At 52.2% G+C, this 20,053-nt stretch overlaps 1 protein-coding gene across 1 annotated transcript; it reads left to right on the top strand.

The window, feature by feature from the left end:
* Window positions 1-5,209: 5,209 nt before the first annotated feature.
* On the top strand, window positions 5,210-13,496 carry HOXC13 (homeobox C13). Its single transcript, XM_004774584.2, has 2 exons — window positions 5,210-6,322; window positions 11,875-13,496. Exons 1-2 carry the CDS (start codon window positions 5,590-5,592, stop codon window positions 12,129-12,131), a joined length of 990 nt encoding a protein of 329 aa, XP_004774641.2. The 5' UTR covers window positions 5,210-5,589; the 3' UTR covers window positions 12,132-13,496.
* The last annotated feature ends 6,557 nt before the right edge of the window (window positions 13,497-20,053 follow it).

Raw genomic sequence — 20,053 nt, 5'->3', positions numbered from 1 at the left:
GAGAGATTTTATTTGTCTGTTTTTGAAGGGCTTCCTAAAAGGTGGGGGCTGTTTTGAGGGGGAGGGGACAGAAGGCTCTCACCCATAACAGAAGATGAGGTAGGGGTAGGGGCTCCAGCGAGGCAAGAAGGTGGAAGATGTACTTGTTAATTTCCAAACTCAGTGTTAATTCTCTGAATTTCTTTTGTCAGTGGAGGGTGAGGAAAGGGCAAGTGACAGGCTGAGATGTTGCAAAGAGAAAGAGAGTAGGAGGGATGTGATTAGAAAAGGATGGCGCTGGGGAAGGAGAAGATGAGGAAGCTGGAAAGGGTTCTGTCAGGAGCTTGGCCAGGTTGGGAGGGCAGGGTCCCAAAGTAGTGGAAGAAAGAGGGCTGGGGTAGGGACCCTGGAAGCCACTGGAAGAGGCTTCCTGAGAGTTCCCATGGCAGGGGCTGATCTCTCGCCAAGCCAGGGCACCACCAGGCAGGACCTGTGAATACGGGCAACCTGGAGGAGAATCCATGAAACGATTGATGCTCACAGCCTAACCCTGAACCCTTCTGAACCCCCGGTGTGGATTCCTGCAGAAGCAGAAAGGAGAGTTGGATGTGGCTCTAAACTCTCAGCCAGCACAAGTCCTAAGTTGGCAGCGGAAGGGAGTAGATTTCCCTGATATCTAAAAGAGGGAAGTGAATGGGGTCTGGAGGAAGGCAAGTTTGGGTCTGAGAATGGGAAACTCTGAAACTAGGAGCAAAGTGCTGCCTCAGCCATCCTGGTCGCAACTTCCCCCAAGCTGGGGAACCAGGGAGGGAGAACAATAAAGGTGGCAGATGCCAGGAAGGCAGCCACACTGTCCAGGAGGTGAGTTCCAAGGCTGGGAGGAGAGGTCTGGATGGCCCTTATCTGAGGCCAGGCAGGGGTCGGGGGTGGAGGGAATAAAGTAGAGCAGGTTCCTGAAGGTTCAGGTGCCTGTGAGGGGGCATCTGTGTCATCTGTGTCTCCACACTCCTTGGGTCATCCCCAACCTTCAGGAGCCCAGACAGGGAGAGGGAAAGAGGAGAATGGAGTCTGGGCTAGGTCAGGGAGCCCCATGGTCAGTCACTTCTCTTTCCTTCTTTGCCTAGGTCACCTTTGCAGCCCAAGAATTGGCACTTAGTGTGTGGGAGCCTCTTTCACTCAGACACACTCTCAGGCGTGCCCTCCCCTAGGCCTTCCCTGAACCCCCAAATCCTTCCTGTATGTGGCCTCTCCATCCAAAACATCCCTTTCTTTCCTGGATAGCTCAAGCTCTACTCCTCTATAATCCACAAATCTCCTTTTCCATTCTGCAGCCCTTGCCCTGACAGGAAAGGGCCCCCCAAACTATGCCCGCCCACCAAGGTCCCAAGTCTGGGCCAGAATCCAGACCCCATGGTGGCGAGGCTCTTTGTTCTCTAGCAGCCTCAACCCACCCCCTCCTTTTTTTTTAAACTGGAATTTCTCCCATAAAAAGGGGGGAGCAGGAGCTTTAGAGCTTCAAGCTTTTTCTTTTCTTTTTCTTTTTCTTTCTATTTTTTTAATCCTGGGGAATTTGAAGGAAGCAGAAGAAATTGTGGGGGGCGGGATCAACTGATTCTTAATTTCCAGAGAGAAGAATCTGGGAGTGGGGGACACACCAACTTCATTCCTCTTCTTTCATAGCCTGGTGTTTAAGGTACACCCAGTCCTCAGACCCGGCTCATCAGGCTTGCATCTTCCTGCTGCAGGCACTGCTAACTTACACCTCTGAGTTTGTCTTTAATACCATGGGCCAGGAATTCCAGCCCTCACCTTCAGAAAGACGCAGACAGCTGTCTCTTCATTTTCTTAGTATTTTCCTGGGGGAAGTGTAGGTAGATAAGCTGAGTTTGTAAAATAAGAGTGTACACAAAGAGATAAAGAGACAAGCAGAAATCTTTATTTGCAAAGAGAGGATGTCAGCCTAGAGCAGGGTATCTTCAGGAACACACTGGGCTGTGTCCACAAGGGTATGTGCTGGCCACAGGCTAGGAGCCAACACACACACACACACACACACACCCTCTCACACACACTTGCAGTGAGAAGGCACGCTGAATATCTCCTTTGTATGTTGGACACTCACAAAAGAAGAATTTCAGAGTTGAACTTAGCCTGGAACTCATTCCGGAGAGGAAACTAAGGACAGAGAGGCTCCGGCGCCTAGCCTTTGCAAATACCCTTTTGAGAAAGAACCCCAGAGCCCAGAGCAGAGCCCGGTCTTCCCGAGGTGGCTGAGGGGTTATTTTCCATTTTCCTTTGATATAATGAAATGCTGCGTCTTCACTCTCACACCAGCAGCTCAGCTAGAGACCAAGGAGTCACAATCCTTTTCCTTTCTCTTGATTTCCTCTAAACTTCCCCTGCAGTCCAGCTTCAGTGCCCCATCCGCGAAGCCCGGCCAGTGAGGTGTGGCGGGGCGGTGGGGGACGAGCGCTGGGCCGCGGGTTTCAGCGCCCGGCTTCCTAGGGCGGGTTCGCCTCGGAGATGTAATTACTACGTTTCCAGTGGTGCATATTCTCCTGGAGTGTTTAATTTGGTTTTATTTGTGTCTCAGCGAGATCCACATTTTTTTCCGGGGGAGGAGAGAGAAGCGACCCCAGGCTTAAAGTTAATTAACCAACCAGGCTTTACTTTCGGCCGCCCACCCGCCAAAGGCTCTTACTCTGCCACCTCCCTCGCGGCTCCCGGCGCGCCCCTGTCGTGGAGTCGGTTTCAGGCGCGGAATGTCTCGGGGAACCCAGCGAAAGAACCGGGAATCGCTCAGAGTATGCGGACCCGTCTCCAGATGCTTTCAACGCCCTTAGCCCTGAACTTTCCCCCCCTCCAGCCTTCCCACGCCCCCAAGTCCGGGGTGGGGACACTACATCTTTGCTGGCTGGTCTTCTTGATGAAGGTTCCCTCTCCTCTCGTTGCTAAATTTTGGCCGCATCATGTCCCTAATAAATGGAATTGTAAAATTGCCGGGTTAATTAAATCTATATCTCATTGCAATAGGAATAGTTAATGTCCTTACATAAACCTGGAAAAGAACATACTATTAATTTTATTTATTGCTGGGTCGTCCTGCACCCAGATCCTTCCCGCCGCTCTGCCCCCTACTCCCAAAGTCTGGGAGAAGCGTGTCTTTGGGTTTGGGTCCGCGGGAGACGCGTCTGGCTTTGAGCTCCAGCGTTCCTGGACTGGGGAGGAAACCCCAGGAATGGGGTGGGCTGTTCAGGCCCTTTGTTTCTCCCGGCGGCCCCACTGAGCCGGGTCCACGGAGCCCTGGGTTCTCCACGGAGACCCAGCACTTCACAGTGAGGGAAGTCAGGGCCCCGGCAGCTCCTTACACCTGCGGATGGAAAAACTCAGACCTGCTCACCACCTACCCCCGCCAGCCAGGCGGCAGGCCGATGGGGGCCAAGGTCACACGACCCAGTCTAGACTGGCCAGCCCGTGTTTGCTCTCCCTGTTTTACCTTGACCTTGGACTCTGAGGCCGAGAAGCCAGCTTCCTAGCCAAAAGCCCTGTTGGAGCAAGCAACCGCCCCCACCCTGCCGCATCTTATCTCTTCTCCCTCCACCATCTTTGCCCTAACACACTATCAAGCTAAATTGGCTTATGTTTTAAACCTTTCTGTTGTATTTTCTTCCTACTGCCAGCCGCCCAAAGCCTGCTTTACAAATTCTGAGGTGACCCTTCCAGATGAATATCACACTGACAAAGGTGACTCGTTTTTTTATCCTAACTCACCAACACCGTGGCGCTCTCCATCATCAAAAACCATCTTCTCCATATCGGGAGAAGGGAGGTGGCCAGTGGGCCGAATCTCAGTACAGATTTGGCATTTGCTCTCAGGTTTGAGGGATCCAGTAGGTCTGTAGCCTGGTGCTACTGTGTGGCCACCGCCTCCGTGCAGTCTGGACAGGAGCACCCAGCATTTAAAATCCGCGACAGTGGCAGGAAAGAGGGAGATGCTGCAGCCCCTCTCCCCTCTTTTTTTCCCTCTCTCTTTATTACCTCTTCTCCTCAGGGAGGCCGTGGCTGAAAGGGAACTTGGCTCAATTCCATGGAGATGCGCTCTGGAAAGGGGTGACTCTGGTGACTCTATTAATGAGGTCAACTGGGCATAGAAACCCATGTCTGGAGATCGGTAAGGAAGAGGGGGGCTTTTTCCAAAAATCAGTTAATTGGTGTTAATTTTTTCTTTGACATATGCGGCAATTTTATGCTCCACACTAAAAGGGAGTGACCCCAAGAAAGCCCAGGGAGCTAAACCTAGAGAACCCTGCTGATACTGCCTCTGCCCCTGGGCCCTCTTAGGCCAGATAAGCCCAGGCTGCAGAGGGCAGAGGTGGGCCCACGAGGCTTAGGTCGGTCTCTCTGGGGTCTTACAGGGTTGTGCCTGGGAAAGGTCCCTCCAAAAGGACAGATCGGGCAGACTCTCATTCCAGGATTCCTTTTGTACACGGATCTGAGAGCAGTTGCTCTTGTTTGCATCAAGGGCTTTTTAGTTTTCCTACACCAAATTCTTTCCCCATCCCCCGCCCTTTCCTTTGAAAATCTCGCTCCGAGGCTTTTTATTTCTATTGTACATTGAAATATCAGTCTATTCTATTGCCCTCATTTTCCTCCTTTTATTCTTTCTCCATTTTTCACTGAGAGCATAACTCCACCCCCTCCATGTATTGATGTGTGTGTGTGTGTGTGTGTGTTTTGGGGCTATCACATCCTTTCAGCCCTCTTTGCTCTGCGGTGGAGGTGGAGGAGCCAAAAAGGTCCCTTTCGGACAACTGGGGCTTTGGAGAATGGAGAAAGTCTGAAATGGAAATGCAATCCGGACATCAAAGTCTCTCGCTGCTCGGCCTCAGGTTCTTTCCATCCACGAGCTCTAGGCGGATTATGCCTGGGCCAGGACCAGGGCTCCCCACGCGTTGCCCGCACGTTTCCGCCTGCTTTCTAGTTTATTTATTAGGAGATAAAACAATCCAATTTCTCCCCCACCCTTAGCCCCAACTCCAATCCAGTCACAGCGATCGTTTTTTGGGTAAGGATCAGACTCCCCCATAGCCAATCTAAACCCAAACCTAGAGGGAGGCGCCCAGGAACAATCTTAGTCTCTATAGACCCCTTTGCGTCGGCCAAATTCAGCCTCCCCCTCCTCCCTTTGCCTCCTTCTGCCTCCCTCGGGCGTGCTGGGGGGGCGTTGCCCTGTCCCTTTAAATCTCCCAGCTCCCTCCTCTTTGCCCCTCCTGAGAGCCAATCAGCAGAGATCTGTTTCCTTTTGCCCCGCCCCACGGCAAGGGGTGGGAACCCCAGGAGACCCGGCCCCAGAGTCACGTGAGTTGGCTCGTCACGTGGGCGCGGGAGGGGTGCAGAAGGGAGCCGGGCGGGAGACCGCGGATTTCTTAATGAAGTGTCCCCGCATGCGTAGAGGGAATGTAGGGAGGGAGGTGGAAGCACCCGGAGTAGGAGGGGAGGGGAGGAGAGGGAAGGGAGGAGGGATGGGGGAGGGGAAAAGGGAGCGAGGTGTCTCCCTAGCTCGCTGCCTCTGGCAAGTGGAGTTTTTAAAAAGCTCGAGCAGATCATGTCATGACGACTTCGCTGCTCTTGCATCCGCGCTGGCCGGAGAGCCTTATGTACGTCTATGAGGACAGCGCGGCGGAGAGCGGCAGCGGAGGCGGCGGCGGGGGAGGCGGCGGCGCGGGCGGCGCGGGGGGCGGCTGCAGCGGAGCGAGCCCCAGCAAAGCCCCCAGCATGGACGGGCTGGGCAGCAGCTGCCCGGCCAGCCACTGCCGCGACCTGCTTCCACACCCCGTGCTGGGCCGCCCGCCGGCTCCTCTGGGTGCCCCGCAGGGCGCCGTCTATACGGACATCCCGGCCCCAGAGGCGGCGCGCCAGTGCGCTCCGCCGCCGGCGCCCCCCACCTCGTCCAGCGCCACCCTGGGCTACGGCTACCCGTTCGGTGGCAGCTACTACGGCTGCCGCCTGTCGCACAACGTGAACCTGCAGCAAAAGCCTTGCGCCTACCACCCGGGCGATAAATACCCGGAGCCGTCGGGCGCCCTGCCCGGTGACGATCTGTCCTCTAGGGCCAAGGAGTTCGCCTTCTACCCCAGCTTCGCCAGCTCCTACCAGGCGATGCCCAGCTACCTGGACGTGTCGGTGGTGCCTGGGATCAGCGGGCACCCGGAGCCGCGTCACGATGCGCTCATCCCCGTCGAAGGCTACCAACATTGGGCTCTCTCCAACGGCTGGGACAGTCAGGTGTATTGCTCCAAGGAGCAGTCGCAGTCCGCCCACCTCTGGAAGTCTCCCTTTCCAGGTAAGGAAGGGGCCCGAGCGCCGCCGCCGCCGCAGCAGCAGCAGCTGCAGAAGCAGCCAGGGACCCCTCCCCGCCCCGCCTGCCCCGGGGCTCCGCGCCTCAGCCACCCCCGCCGTCTGGCCCCGGCGCGCCGGCTCTGCTGGGCTGCCGATGGAGCCGGCCGGGCGAGCTGCGCTGAGGAATGCGCCGGGGAAGAAATCTGCTCCGACACGTTCCCCGGAGCTGCCCGGCTGAGAGTGAAGCAATCACAGGCGCCCGAGCGCCGGGCTGCCGACTCCGCTCGAGTCGGGAGCTCGCCTCCTCCTCCCCCAGCCCGTTCCAGTCTCACGAGCGGCTCTTGGCCCCCCCACCCAAGCCCGATTACAGCCAGGAATGGGGGTGGGGTGGGCCTTGGGTGCTTCGGAATCCGAAACTACGAGGACAAAACCCTCAACCCACCGATAATTGAAGAAAAAAATAAGAACTATCTTGCCTGAATTTTCAGGATCGTTGAAGCACTAGATAGGTTTTTTTTTGTTTTGTTTTGTTTTTTGAATAGAGGTCTAATTTGCCGGGTCCAAAGAAATGCAGAATATTTTCTTTTCTTGATTTATTTTAAGAATTCGGCCACGAATTTCCTGATCGTTAAAGGAGCAGAACTAAAATCTCTGAAAAGGATGTGGTGAGAAGGGAGTTTGCATCCCTCTCCTGGGTATAAAATTTTATTTGCCTGAGCTCAAATCCTGTGGGTGTTCCCACTGCCAACTTCCCCAAATCTCGGGGAGAGGGAGAGTTTTCTATGTATCCAACACAGAAAAAGGGGTATAAGGATGAGAAGTGAGGGACTGAAGACCTATTCTGGATACATCTAGGATCCGGGCCCAGGATAGGGAGCCCCAAATCTTTGCCTATGTGTGGGGGGAAGCGGAATTCAAGGATGTCCTGTTCCTTTTCCAACTGAGGCTGTTTCTGAACCAGAGGGGATCCTGCAATCCCCACCATTCCCCAGAGGAGAAAGATCAGTCCCAGGTTTGTCACAATCACATCAGGAGCTTTGGATTCAGCACAGGGCTGAGAAATTATGAAGCCAAACCCTGAGTCTGCTTTGGTTGTAAGCAGAACTCGGTGGGAGAGGGCTGACTGGCTCCATTCTAACACCTACAGGAATACTGAGGAGGGAGCATGGAAGCCACAGATGTCTCCCCATACTACCCAGTGGGCCCCCAGCTCTACGTGTGAGCCCCAGGGACATTTTCACTGGGAATTAGAGATGTGAAGACTTCCTAAGGGTGGGCCTGAAATTCCTCTGTATCCGGGACTGAGGCAAAGGCAGATGGTGAAAAAATCACTGAATGATGTTAGGAAGTGCAGAAGATAACATTCTTGCAAATATGAGATTACTTAATATAACACAACTGAATATCAGGGTGGGAGCCACACTAGGCACCCTATTTCTGGCTGCCAGAAGATTCCAGGATGATAGAATTGTAGTACATGGTATCATGTGTTACCTGTTCTGAACTGGCAATAATATTTTTATGTAATAATTTGTTACCAACTACCTAATATGAAACACATGATAATACATTTCTAGAAGATAGACAATTCACATGTAAGTATACAGTAATGTATTATAGACAGATGGCCCTTTAATTCACCATCTCACCCAAATGGAAAACTCCTTTGGAGACAGGGGTCCAGCAGGAATTCCTGGAACAGGAGGAGCTGTTAGGCCATGCTGCTGGGTCGAAAGGCAGGGGAGCAGATGCCCACCTCACCCACTGTGGGCAGAGGCATAGTTCTAGAGCAATGGGCAATGGGTTTAGTGTGGAGAGGTGAAGAGAAGGAGTTGCTTTGGCACCCCTGTCTATGCATGTAGAGCGAAGTGGCGGGGAAGGATTGGAAAGAGGCTCAGAAATATCTTTGAGCAAAATGAACATCTTAAAGTTTCCCAGAAAAAAAAAAAACCTGCTAAAAATAAACACTTTTTAATCATAGCCTCCTAGAGAAAAATAACTTTGAAATAAAGAAAATATAGCCCAATTGAGATTTAATACACTTGGAAATTACGGCATGGAGATGGATATAAAACCCACTAGGTCTCAGCAGATATGCGCTCATGCACTCCCTGTGTGGAAACACACTCGGGCTGGTAAAGCTCAGTGAGTGCAGATGTCCAGGCAAAAGAGCAGATGAAAAAGAAATTATCTTCAGACACCCTGCGTCTTTCTACCCACACAGAGATCTTTTAGAAGTAGTGAGATTTCCAGATAACTCTGTCTATGCATTTGTGGTTTGTTCGGCAGCATCTGGGCATAAACACTCCTGTCTCTCTTTAGCGCCTCTGGCTCTAAGAAACCTCACTATGGCAGTCTGGGCTGGTGTGGGATATGGAGGCAATTGTTCAGAAAGATCCAGATAATTAGGGCCAAGATGTGTTGTGGCTTCTTCCTTCCCCCAATTATACAGACCCTTGTTTCATTGCTTTTTTTTTTTTCTGTCCTATGATGAGTGTAGGCACTTTTTTTTTTTTTTTTTGACAGAGAGAGACAAAAATTCTGAGAGAGAATCAGCAGAAATTCTAGGAGAGAGAATCAGAGCAGGGAGGTGGGGAGTGGGCAGGGTGAGACAGCGTCAGATAGGCTTGGGGGAGAGCAATAGAATGAAATAGTGGGTTCTTTGGGCCATACTGGAAGTCCCTACGGACAAACCTTTGGATTATGGCTGAGAAGAGCAGCTAGGATTTCTAACTGGACAAAGTCCTCTTCAGAACGCAGAGCCCTGTTGTAGGAGCAGGTGGATAGTAGTGAGCAAGTGGGCAGTGCGAACCTGTGCACAGACCCCAAGGGAAGGCTATAGCTGATCATTGATCTGATTTTTCTTCACTTCTCAAAGGTGTCTATTAGGTCCCCAGGTATGAAGTGGTTTGTGTGTGTATGTGCTCTGGAGGGATGTTAGGGAAGGCTTGATTGTAAAATCAATAAGCAAGTCCCCTACTTACTTTAGGCAGTATAGACACTACTCAAGGTCTAAGCTTCCAGATGTCTTTATAACTGTAGATCCCAATTCCTTTCCAGGCAAGACAGCAGGCAATGAAGGGGGGCTTCTTTGAGAAGGCAAGACTAAAGGTATTTTCCCAAGAGGCCAAAACAACCAACACTTTGGTCAGATCCATTAAAAACTTTGGCAAGTCAATCCTTGGCATCCTATAGAGAAAAAATAATCAGTTTAGACCAGGTATCTGCTTTTTAAAACGATTTTTAAGGATTTAAAACCAATTTTTAAGAACTTCTAAATTCATTGGGAATTTTGAGTTGAAGTTTAGAAAATCCAAAATTCGGTAGATAACTGTGAGCATTTCCAGAAAATGAGATAAAAATCAGGGACAAATAGCTGTTGAATTCAGGGAACCAACCACTTTATCTCATTTTGCTTTCCAGGGAAAAAGAGGTGTTTTGTACCAGATAGCCTATTTCCATTTTAGATCTTACTGTGTCATTATGTTGAGTCAGAAAAATCTTGTTTTAAAATCTGGCTCTGCCACACAAGTTATTTTACCCACTCTGAGTTTCAGATTCCTCATCTTATAAATTGGGTTTAATAAAATAAGCCTGAAACAATGTTATGAAGATTTAAATAAAAAAAAAACACACAACAACAGCAAACAACAATAACAACAACAAATACCTCATGGTATTACTATTTACCCTCTGTTTTACTCTTGTCCTGGAATCCTCAATCTCTTGAATCATACCTAAGTCTGTAAGAGTAAAACAAACTTGAGAACTGAAAGATTTTTTTTTTAAATTCTCTTGTACAAAAAAACTCTTCTTAATCTAAAGGATCTTCGCTGTGAAAGTGCAGCTGTTTTGTTTTTCAGATTAAAAACAAACACAATACAACAAAACAAAACAAAAAACCTTGGCCTATTCCTACACAGACATAGAAAAGTGATAAGTTCAGTAATTTTCCTGAGAAATTGTCATCATGACGACAGGCAAACCAGGCCATTGGAACCCTCTCCTTCACATATTCTTCCTGAGCACTTTATTTCCTACTGGCATTTGATTGTGACCTCTTCTCTTTCCAGCCTGTATAGACAAGTATTCCTGGGTGAGAGCAGACCCAATGGGAATTGTGTCGGGAAGGTGTTTTATGGGGGTGGAGTGAGAGCAAGCACTTCAGGAAGAGCTTCGTGTCTGTGTTCTGGGCTGCCTCTTCATTTCCAAAGGGCAGTGAGAATGAAAGGGGAACCCCAGACATTCTGTCCTCATCTTTAGCTTCTGTCTGAAGAAGTCTAACAATTACATTTTTTTAATTGAGGGGTGAATTATTCAGCTAATCTCCCTAATCCCCCTCTTCCCCCTTGAAGGCATCACAATGAATGATCTTTGTATTAACAAAGGTGAGGGTGAAATGGAAGGGGGATATGAGTGACATATATCATTCTTAGTTCCTGTGAAATTCACAGAGCTTAAAGAAATTGACCTAGTAGTAGTTGGGATAACAAGGTATTTAGGGTGGCTAGGGTTCCTGTATGTGATGGAGACAGTTTCTCTCAGCTTTGGAGGAATGAAGAGGAGAGGGGTGGGAGCAGCATTTACTCTGTTTGGTGAGTGGACACTTGGTGGCGGTGGGGGGAAGGAGAGGCACTGAATTCTTTTCCTAGAAGACTTATGTCAACAGCTGGTGTTAACCCAAGAAGGGTTCTCCTAGAGCTTCCTTTGGTGAGCAGACCCTGTGGACTCTACCTCCAGGGGTCTGACTCCCTGTATCTCCCATCCAGGATCCCTCAACTTGGATGTTGTTAAGTGGCTCACAACACTGGGCACTTAGAGTGATTGGCTCCCAAGCAGGCTGGCTTCACCTGGACACTTTTCTTCTGTAGCTGTTGGTACAGGTCTCAGATTCCTAGGGCAGAGTCAGTGACCGAAGACACGAGGCCCCACTCAGTGGCCAGTGCCCACCACAGTTTTCTCCCTTCCTGCCATGCCTTCCCTGAAACATACAAGAGAACACCTTCCCCTGATAATGGGACACAGTTTGTGCTAATGGATGCCCTATTGATCTAAGTGCAGGAAGGAGGAATTTTCCTGAATACCTACAATCCTCGAGGTCCTCAGACCAGGGCAAAATTTGTAGGGATCCTTTTACGGGTGCAGGATTCTAATAATGAATGCTGTGCAGAACTATATTGGAACCTGAGGCAAAAGGAAGAATCAGTACTACTGGCCCCATGTTTATTTTAAAATGTTTTATTTATCATGCATTTTTTTGGCCTTCATTTCGATTTTTTAAACATTGTATTAAAATATTATTTACCTCCATTCCGAGGTATCGAGGTTCCCCACACACACACTTTTTAAGTTTTCACCAGAGGCAACAGATCTGCGGCCTCACCTTAGTCGTGGCCTTGATAATAACAGAGGCGCAAGGGACTAGGGGGCAATTGGTCTGTGTCCCTGCCAGAATCTGGCTCCTATACCGTGCTGCCGGCTGGGGCACACAGCATGGTCGGTCCAGGCTCCAGGCATGCTACTCACTTCGTGCTGCCCGGCTTCTTTCTCCCCCAGACGTGGTTCCCCTACAGCCCGAGGTGAGCAGCTACCGGCGTGGGCGCAAGAAGCGCGTGCCCTACACCAAGGTGCAGCTGAAGGAGCTAGAGAAGGAGTATGCTGCCAGCAAGTTCATCACCAAAGAGAAGCGCCGGCGCATCTCTGCCACCACGAACCTCTCCGAGCGCCAGGTCACCATCTGGTTCCAGAATCGACGGGTCAAAGAGAAGAAGGTGGTCAGCAAATCGAAAGCACCTCATCTCCACTCCACCTGACCGCCCATCCGGCCACCCACCCCGTCTATTTATGTCGCCGCTTTGTACCATTACCGAACCCAACGAAGGACACTTCGCCGGGTGCAGACGAATATTTAATGTTAACAAGAAAGAGGGACTGCGCCGGGAGGCAGGGAGGCAGAGAGGATTGGAGGGCGTGCTCTGCAGCCCCCTACTCCCCACCCCATCCTCAACCCCCAAACACCATGCAGATGGGACCTTGCAGGTGGGTTGGGGTGGGCTGTGGGAGGCAGGTTCAAGGCCTCCACTCTCCTTTGCCCTCATCCCTCACCTTGCCAGAAAGCTGACTGGTAGGGGGCAAAGATCCTAATCATTCCAACCAAAGCAGGGTTGGGGAACCCCGAACGACCCTATTCTTGCCTCATCCTTTGCCCAGGTAGGTTGATGACCCTCCTGAGGGTGGGGCCTCGGTGCAGGACCTGGCAAGCTCATACTGTCCTTCCAGTTCCTCCTCTTGTTCCCTGTCCCTCCCGCACTCCTTAGTTAGCCGAGATTTCCCAGGTAAGATTTTCTGTGCATATTTTAAAAGTCGCGTTAATATTAATAATAACTGTTAGGGATCTGGCATCGTGATTGGAGTACAGACAGCGCATAGGTTTTCTTTCTTTCTTGTTTCAACAAAAGCTGGAATTGGTGGAGGAGCTGTCTACCCTCACCTCAATCAGGAAACTGAATTTCTCCGGAGCCAACTTTGCCTCCACTGCCTCCTCTGTTCTGCTCTCTCAGTCAATGTGCAGAAATCCATGGAGGATGGAAACTCCAACCACGCTGCTAAATGTCTGTCTACTGTCTCTCTCATTCTCCCTCCCCCCCAACCCCGTCTCCCTCCCTGCCCTCCTCTCTCTCTCTCTCTCTCTCCCTCCCTCCCTCCCTTCTCTCCCTAACTCTCTCTACTGGGGATCAGGCCAGGCACAGAAGCAGAACGTTTTTCTAAGGAAAGGACAAACTTCTCTTCCGTGGCAATGGAGAGTGGGTCCCCCAGCAGAGCCCCTCTCCAGTAGCTTCTCCATGGAGGTGGTCACTGAGGAGAGAGCCTCACACTTTCACTTTTACTGATTGTCCGGAGGAAAGCAGTTTTCTTCCAGGAGGCCAAAATAACCAGCCCCCAATTAACCAGCTAATGTAGACGCTGCCTAACATATCCCTCCTCAAAGGCGGACTTGCTGCTGAGGGGGGAGGTCCCTCACCTTCTCCCTTCCCACTGGTGCATTACAAAACAGTGTTCTTTTGAAATGTTCATCAGAAATAGGCTTTTTTAAAATGTTGTGTATCTGTATATAGTATTGTGATGTCTGAATGACAATGTACTGAATGCAAAAAGGAAAAAAAAAACACAAACCTGTTTTTAAAATAAAATCTTTTTTTTTTTGCCTTGATTTTATTACTCAGATTCCTTCTGCAGACCCTTCTGTCCACTGGCTCATCAGGGCCATCTTTGCTGCCCAGACTCAGCCAGAATGGGCAAGGGGAAGAGTGTAGACATCACCCCCAGCTGCATAAATTTCAAACTCATATTTTGTTTCACTCACGTTCTTAAAGTGAATTATTTGCATTATTGTGGTGATCTAACTATGAGAAAACTTCTTTAGAATAGAAGAGTGTATGTTGGGGAGAGAAGGATGTAATCTGCAAATGGGAAGGCCTGGAAGCAGGTAAGTGAGAAAGTACGTTGCCCGTGGACTTCAGTTACCGGTTGAGACTCACATCCAAATTTCGGAGCTAAGAAGGCAGCATCCAGCCAGCTGGAATTGGACACTGTGGCAGTAGCAGTGGGGGCAATGTGGGGAGCTAATCTTGGACTCCTGGGGCCTTAGTGCTCCCAGATGGTCTGCAATCACTCCAGCCAGCGCAGGGCTAGGACTGGGGCAGGGAAGGCGTGGGCACAGCCTGTCCTGCTGGGTGGCAGCCGCAAACTCAGCACTCCTAGGCTGTTCTCTTTTCTTCTCCATCAATTTTTGCAGAGATATCCAGCAGCTAGGACCCCTTGCCTGCCCCCCCCCAGTTCATAAGCCAATCCCACCTTTATTTTCCAGCATTCCTGGGGACCACAGACTTCTAGGCCGCCAGGAGCCATGTAGATTCTGCCATTAATTTGTTTTCCCTGTCGTGTCCCTCGTGCCTATCTCCCTATCTGGCTGAGTTAATGAGATCGTTAAGTTGTCAGGTTAAGAGACTTTTAAAAAGCAATATAGCCTAAAACAATGTTATCTCAGATTAAATCTTTACTGCAGCAATTTTTATTTATATATAATATTTTTCCTCTCCTGAGACACAGAAAGACTGGAGGCATTGGGTTGGAAATCAGTGCTCTCTGATAGCACTTTGCCTGATGGCTGAAGTTCTTACAAGCTTATTTAAATAAACATTTCTGGGGGTGAAACACACACACACACACATGCACACGCACACACCGTGCAATCTGAGAGAGAGACAAAGAGCCTGAAGAATTTATCCTCCATAGAGATTCTGCTACTGTTGTGCCTGCCAGTCCTGGTTTACTCCATTTCAACTCTATTAACTATCAGAGAATCACAGGCTGGGAAGTGGGGGTTTAGGGGGTATAGGTGAACCTCCCAGGAATAAGGTTCATTCTTAATTCCATCTTCCCTTCTCTCACCACCTGCCAGCTTCACCTCTTCCCAAAACTCTGAGTCTCTCCTAGGATGGAAAGAGTTGAAAATTAACTATGTGTGTCAGAAAAAGAAACTGAGCAGAGTAGAATCCTGGGGCTCTCTTGATATGTGCCCCCATCTCTCTTCACTTGCGGGTGGGTACATTGGCTTTGTCCCATTACAGCTGTCAATACAGAGGAAGATGGAGACTGTAGGGAAAGACAAGTCTAGAGTTCTCCAAGGGATGGGCTCTCTCTACTTCAGACAAACTCAGAGTCTGATGAGTCTTCCCATACAGAAAGACCCTCCCTAAGGCCCCAGAAGGGGGCGATGGAAAAAAGGAGAAGGCTCATGCAGGCTCATTGGAGTTGCATTGGGACACTGAAAATCCAGGCAAAGAAGGCAGTCCCTCTGAAGTCCCTGGGAGCCCTGGTGTGCCAGGGGTGTTTAGGACCATCTCTTACATTGGATTAAGTATGTCTGAATGGTTTTTGGAGGATTATCATGTCTGGATCAGTTCTGGAGATTCCTCTCCCATAAGAGTAAGCAAGCATCGAAACTCCTATATAAGACAGGTAGTGGGTGAGTATGTATTCTGGGGAGGCAAAGATGGGAAAATGTATTATTCTCATTCCTGGTTGTGTTGGTCCCTTACCTTTCCTTCCTCCAAGAGCTGGCATTCTCTTTGGGGACTCTGAGACATTCCTGTGAAGGTTTATCTGTGCACGTGCACACCCATGTGCATGTGCGTGTGGAGAGAGATTTTGACCAGTGGAGACTTTCCCATGTGTGTGCAAGCTTGTAAGTAGGAACGTTGTCATCTCAGGGTATAGAGTGTATTTACTTTTCTTCATTCAAATATGTGAGATTTTTCTCTCCAAGGTCAATCTTCTAGCGCTGATCTGAGAGCAAGACTCCACCATATACGACGGGGTAGGGGGACATAAGAGGTGTGAAGGGCTAAGAACAGAGGCCCTGGAGACAGACGGTCTTTCTCCTCTGGGACTGGGGCTTCAGTGATATTTCTCACAATCCAGGTCACTCCCCACACCCCATGGCTACCCGCCACCCACCCCAGGCCAGGACTGAGGGACCTGGATGACCTGGAGACTCACAGGACTCTCCATCCGGAGGTCACTCTACCAAGCTGCCAGGGAGGGCTCAGATCCTTTCCTGGGTTTGGGGGAAAATCCCTTCCCCACCCACATTTTAGTCCCCAGACCTAGCACAGGCAGAATGGGCTTTCCAGCCTGTAGTCCCTCGGCTAAGAACCCACCTGAGGGAGCAAGGCCAGCAGTTCTTGGGGAGATCCCTCCAGGACTGTCTCCAGACTGTCTGCTTCTGAGGCTGATCCACAGTCGGTGGGATCAGCAGGCCAATGTGGGTGTGAGGCAGGGGCAGGCCCTGGAATATTCTCCATCTCTAGGAGGACTGAACCTGGGAATCCTGCGGCAGGTTCCCCAATTCAAAACCGAGCTCCCCACCCTAGGATCCACCTGTGCCGAACTGGGATGGTGTCCGGAGCCCACCCCTCAAAAAACTCCAAGTGCTGGTTCAGGCAGATGTGTATGCAGACCTGCACTGGTGGAAGATTGAGGGGCCCTGGGGAGCGAGGGGCTTCTGGGAGGAGGAGGGGGCCAGAGTCTTTTCGCAACCAACCAGGCTCTTCCTCTTTTAGCCTTGACCGTGACTAGGTCTTTCTGACCTTGACATCACAGGGAGTGCGGGGAAGGGGGGCTGGGTGGAAAAGGCCTTGATCTTCCGGTGGCCAGAGAAGGGGAGGGCCGCTCGCCCCCGCGACGCGCCATCCCCCTTCCCGCCAGAGCCCGCCGCCTCTGTTTACACACAGAGGAGGTGTCGTCTCCAGTCTAGACAGGGGCGCTAATAACGCCCATAAAAGGCGGCCTCACTAGAGACGTTCTGTAGCTCGGCTCCCGCGCGCCTACCGCTGGCGGCTCCCTCCGCCTTCTCCGCCCCGCCCTCCTCGGATACCCAGGCTGGGCCTGCGGCCGCCCTGGGGAGGAGGCACCCAGAAGGTTTCTAGAGGCTAAGAAACCCCGCCCCGCACCCTTCTGATCCTCTTCTGTCTCCAAAGGTAAGTAGACCCCCGCTCTTCCAACCCAGCCTCAAGATTAGCCTTACATCCTCCCACCGCCACCCGCCAGGCCGATTGCCCCCACTTCAGTCCACCCGTGCCCCACCTCCCTGGGACTGGGGGCTTGGATTTGGGATTTGTAGAGGTTGGGGAGAGTAGACCCCAAATAGATCTCAGCCTCTCCCCAGTGCTAGGCCTGGCGACAGGCCATGGTCACAGCGAGCCGCTGGCTGTGGGGCAGAGGGCACTTGGGTAGTCCTCACCCCATACCGAGCTTCGAGGTCGCAGAGACCAGGCCCGGGGCTCCCGGATACAGTGCAGGCGGCTGTGGGTGTGACGTTTGGTGTGTGTGTGTGTTTTAACTCGGTCCCCACACCTTTCCTGACACTCAGTAATTCACTAGGCGGAGGAGATCCTCTGCTGGCGGAGGGGGAAAATGTCAGAGTTCGGAAACTATTTAACTATTAATGTGCTGAAAGGACAGAGAAACTGGGGGGAATGGGCCCATTTAGGGATGCTCAGGTGAGGGATGGAGAGATGGTCTCCCAGATATTCCTGCCTGGGACCCCCACCCCCACTCCCTTCCGGAGTGGCAACCAGGCTGGGGTCTTAAGGAGGGAGAGCCCCAGAGATGCCGCAGAAAGTTTGGAGGTAAGGACGCTACAGACCCCAGGACACTTGTGTGAGCCTGAAAGCCTGACTGGGCCCCCTACTCCAGTTTCTTCTGACGCACCGCCTCCCCACTCCAGGCTGCAGATGCCTAGAAGGCAGCACCTGGAGAAGGGATCTCCCATGCTTCCTCTTAAATCCTGGACACTCGGAGGGGTGGCTGGCAGCCAGGTGGGCTCCAACCCCTGGTGGAGTTAGCAAAGGAAAGAAAAAAGTGACGGAGCGCCCCCTCCCACCCCTTAGCCTTGTCTGAACCCAACAAAGAGGCTGTACCAAGCTTGAGCTGCCTCAAAAGAAGGAAACAGAGAAGACTGTAGGGTGGGGGGGGGGCGACCTTCCTCATCTGCCGCCCTTCATCTCCCCTCTCAACGCCTGCTCAGTTCCTACTCACACTCCGTCAGTAGCCCTGGCTCTGCCTCATTTGCATACGCAGCAGAACCGCTTTCTGCAAACTGGGCAGTGACCTTGAACTGGGCCGCCAAGGCCTCTCGACTGACTATGGAGAAGGCAGCACCGCGTGGAGTACTTCTGACCTGGGGTCCGCGGGGGAGCCAACTCCCTGCAGTTCGCAGCCGCTCCATGGTGGCCTGAGCCTCCCGCAGCCGCCTTGCCCCTGCCACCAGAGCGGGCATGGATGTTATAATTAACTCCTGCCGCCGGCTCCGCTCGGCCGGGACTGGAGGCCCCGCGCAGAGGCCGCGAAGATGCGGGAGGGATGAAGGCACAGACAGAAGGTGCGGGAGAGGCGGCGGGACAGCCAGCTGGTGGGTGCGCGGGAGCGGGAGGGCTGCCTTGGGTCTTCAAGAAAAGCCTGGGGCCACATCCTAGCCTTCAGTTTTAATTAACCCCTGAGTTAATGAGTGGGGCATGGTTGAGTCAGGCCAGCTGCAGCAGGAGCTAGAGGCTCAATGGCCAGCAGGCAGGCCGCCTCTTCAAACCTTGGGATTTGATGAATGTGCGGGAGAGCAGACGCACAGAGCCCTCAGCAGTTCCAGAGCCTGGGTCTGGCCAATTATAGTTTTGCGTGTGGGCTGGAAAGTGCGGGTGGATAAAACTCGGCTAGACGCGGCTGCCCAGCGCTTTGGGTTACGAGTCCCTCCAGGTCCCCTTCCCGAGCCCCAGTTGGTTCTTGGCAGGCGTCTCCCGCCGTGGCCGGATTTAAATTTGAAGCTTTGCACCCGAGCCTCCCGCCGGCCCCGGGGACCCAGGCTGGGCGCCGCGCTCTGGGGCGCGCTTGTGGGCCCCCGAGTTAAAGAGGGGGCTGAGCGGTGCGGTGCCTTAAAGGTGGACAGATCCACGGTGGTGCACTTAGATTGCCTGTGTCCTCGCTGGGATCCTGGAAACCCCTAGGCTCACAATGGATCTCGAGGAGTAGAACACAGGGGATGTGAACGTTGCTGAAGGTTCCCCGAAGCTCTCACTGAGCGGAAATCAGGGTCAGCTGCACGCCGCGAAGAGGGGTTTGTCCGTGTGCCATTGGCCACAGAGTGGCAACCCCCGGGGGAAAATGCCCTTTTCGGATGGGGCCAAATCGGAGGGGGAGAAACTGTGTTCCTGGAAGAAGAAATCCCTCCCTCTGTTCTCAGTTCCCCAGGCATTGCCTCTGCCGCCCGGTGGCCGCTGCTCTGTGTGCTCCGCAGCCTGGCTGGAGGGCGGTGTGTAGGGCTGTGGGCCGGAGGTTCTCGGGCTAGAAAGGGACAGGGAGAGTCAGGGACCTTCCTCCTGGGGTCCCCTTTCTGGGAGACTGGAGTCATCTGGAAGGGTAAAAGAGGATGGGGAGAAGCCTCTACCCGACGAGGACTAGGGATGACTGTGCACAGCTCAGCTCCACGACCCTCATACCAACAATAGCCGCGGAGCACAGAGGCCCGAAGGCCCGGAGACCTTGCAGCCCGCGCAGTGTTCTGATAGAAAACAGCAACAATATTCAAGTCACACCCTGTTTATCTTTATTACCAAAATAACCCCCAAATAAAATTTTTAAAAGTTAAATTTTCAGTGGTGCCCATTAATGCATCTGGAAACGGGGGCATGCATAAGATGCTAGAGATGCTGTGACGTGGAATTTGCAGCTCAGGGATGCTCCTTTCTGCAGCCGCGCAGCCCCTTAATCAATTAAGCACAAAAAGGCCAATTCAGGCGGTCTCCTGCCCGCCGCTCGGTGCCCTGGCTCGCGCCGTTCTGACTGGAGGTGACTGCGCGGGGCTAGCATCTCACCGTTCGGCCTCGGTTCCGGCAAGTGGGCTTGGCGAGTGCCGGGCGCGGGGCGGGCTCCCAGGGGCGGGAGGGCCCTGGCCGGGACCGGCGGCGGTCAGGGCAGGAAAGGGGAAGTGGAAGAGGGGCGGGCGCCGCGCTGCGAGCCCTGAGCTGCGCCGGGCAGGGCGACGCTCGCTCGTGCGGACACATTTCTGTGCGAGGGAGCAGTTCTGGTTGGGGATATGAAATCGCCCTGCGAGCTGTGGAATTCAAAGAATCTGCGTTTCTCTCTGCCGCGTCCTGTAGAGGAGAGAGAGAAAAAGGGAGAT

This window comes from Mustela putorius, unplaced genomic scaffold, assembly GCF_011764305.1.
Source record: "Mustela putorius furo isolate JIRA1106 unplaced genomic scaffold, ASM1176430v1.1 tig00537227_pilon_pilon_pilon, whole genome shotgun sequence".
In the NCBI taxonomy this organism is placed as follows: Eukaryota; Metazoa; Chordata; class Mammalia; order Carnivora; family Mustelidae; genus Mustela; species Mustela putorius.
Note: the sequence above shows the minus strand (reverse complement) of the source record. Positions and strands in the feature narration are given on the sequence as shown.

What these genes read in the sequence shown, in the direction of transcription:
- HOXC13 (XM_004774584.2), top strand. Translation starts at nt 5,590, where the DNA reads ATGACGACTTCGCTGCTCTTGCATCCGCGCTGGCCGGAGAGCCTTATG. An exon ending in CTGGAAGTCTCCCTTTCCAG is followed by an intron (nt 6,323 to 11,874) that starts GTAAGGAAGGGG and finishes TTTCTCCCCCAG; the next exon opens with ACGTGGTTCCCCTACAGCCC.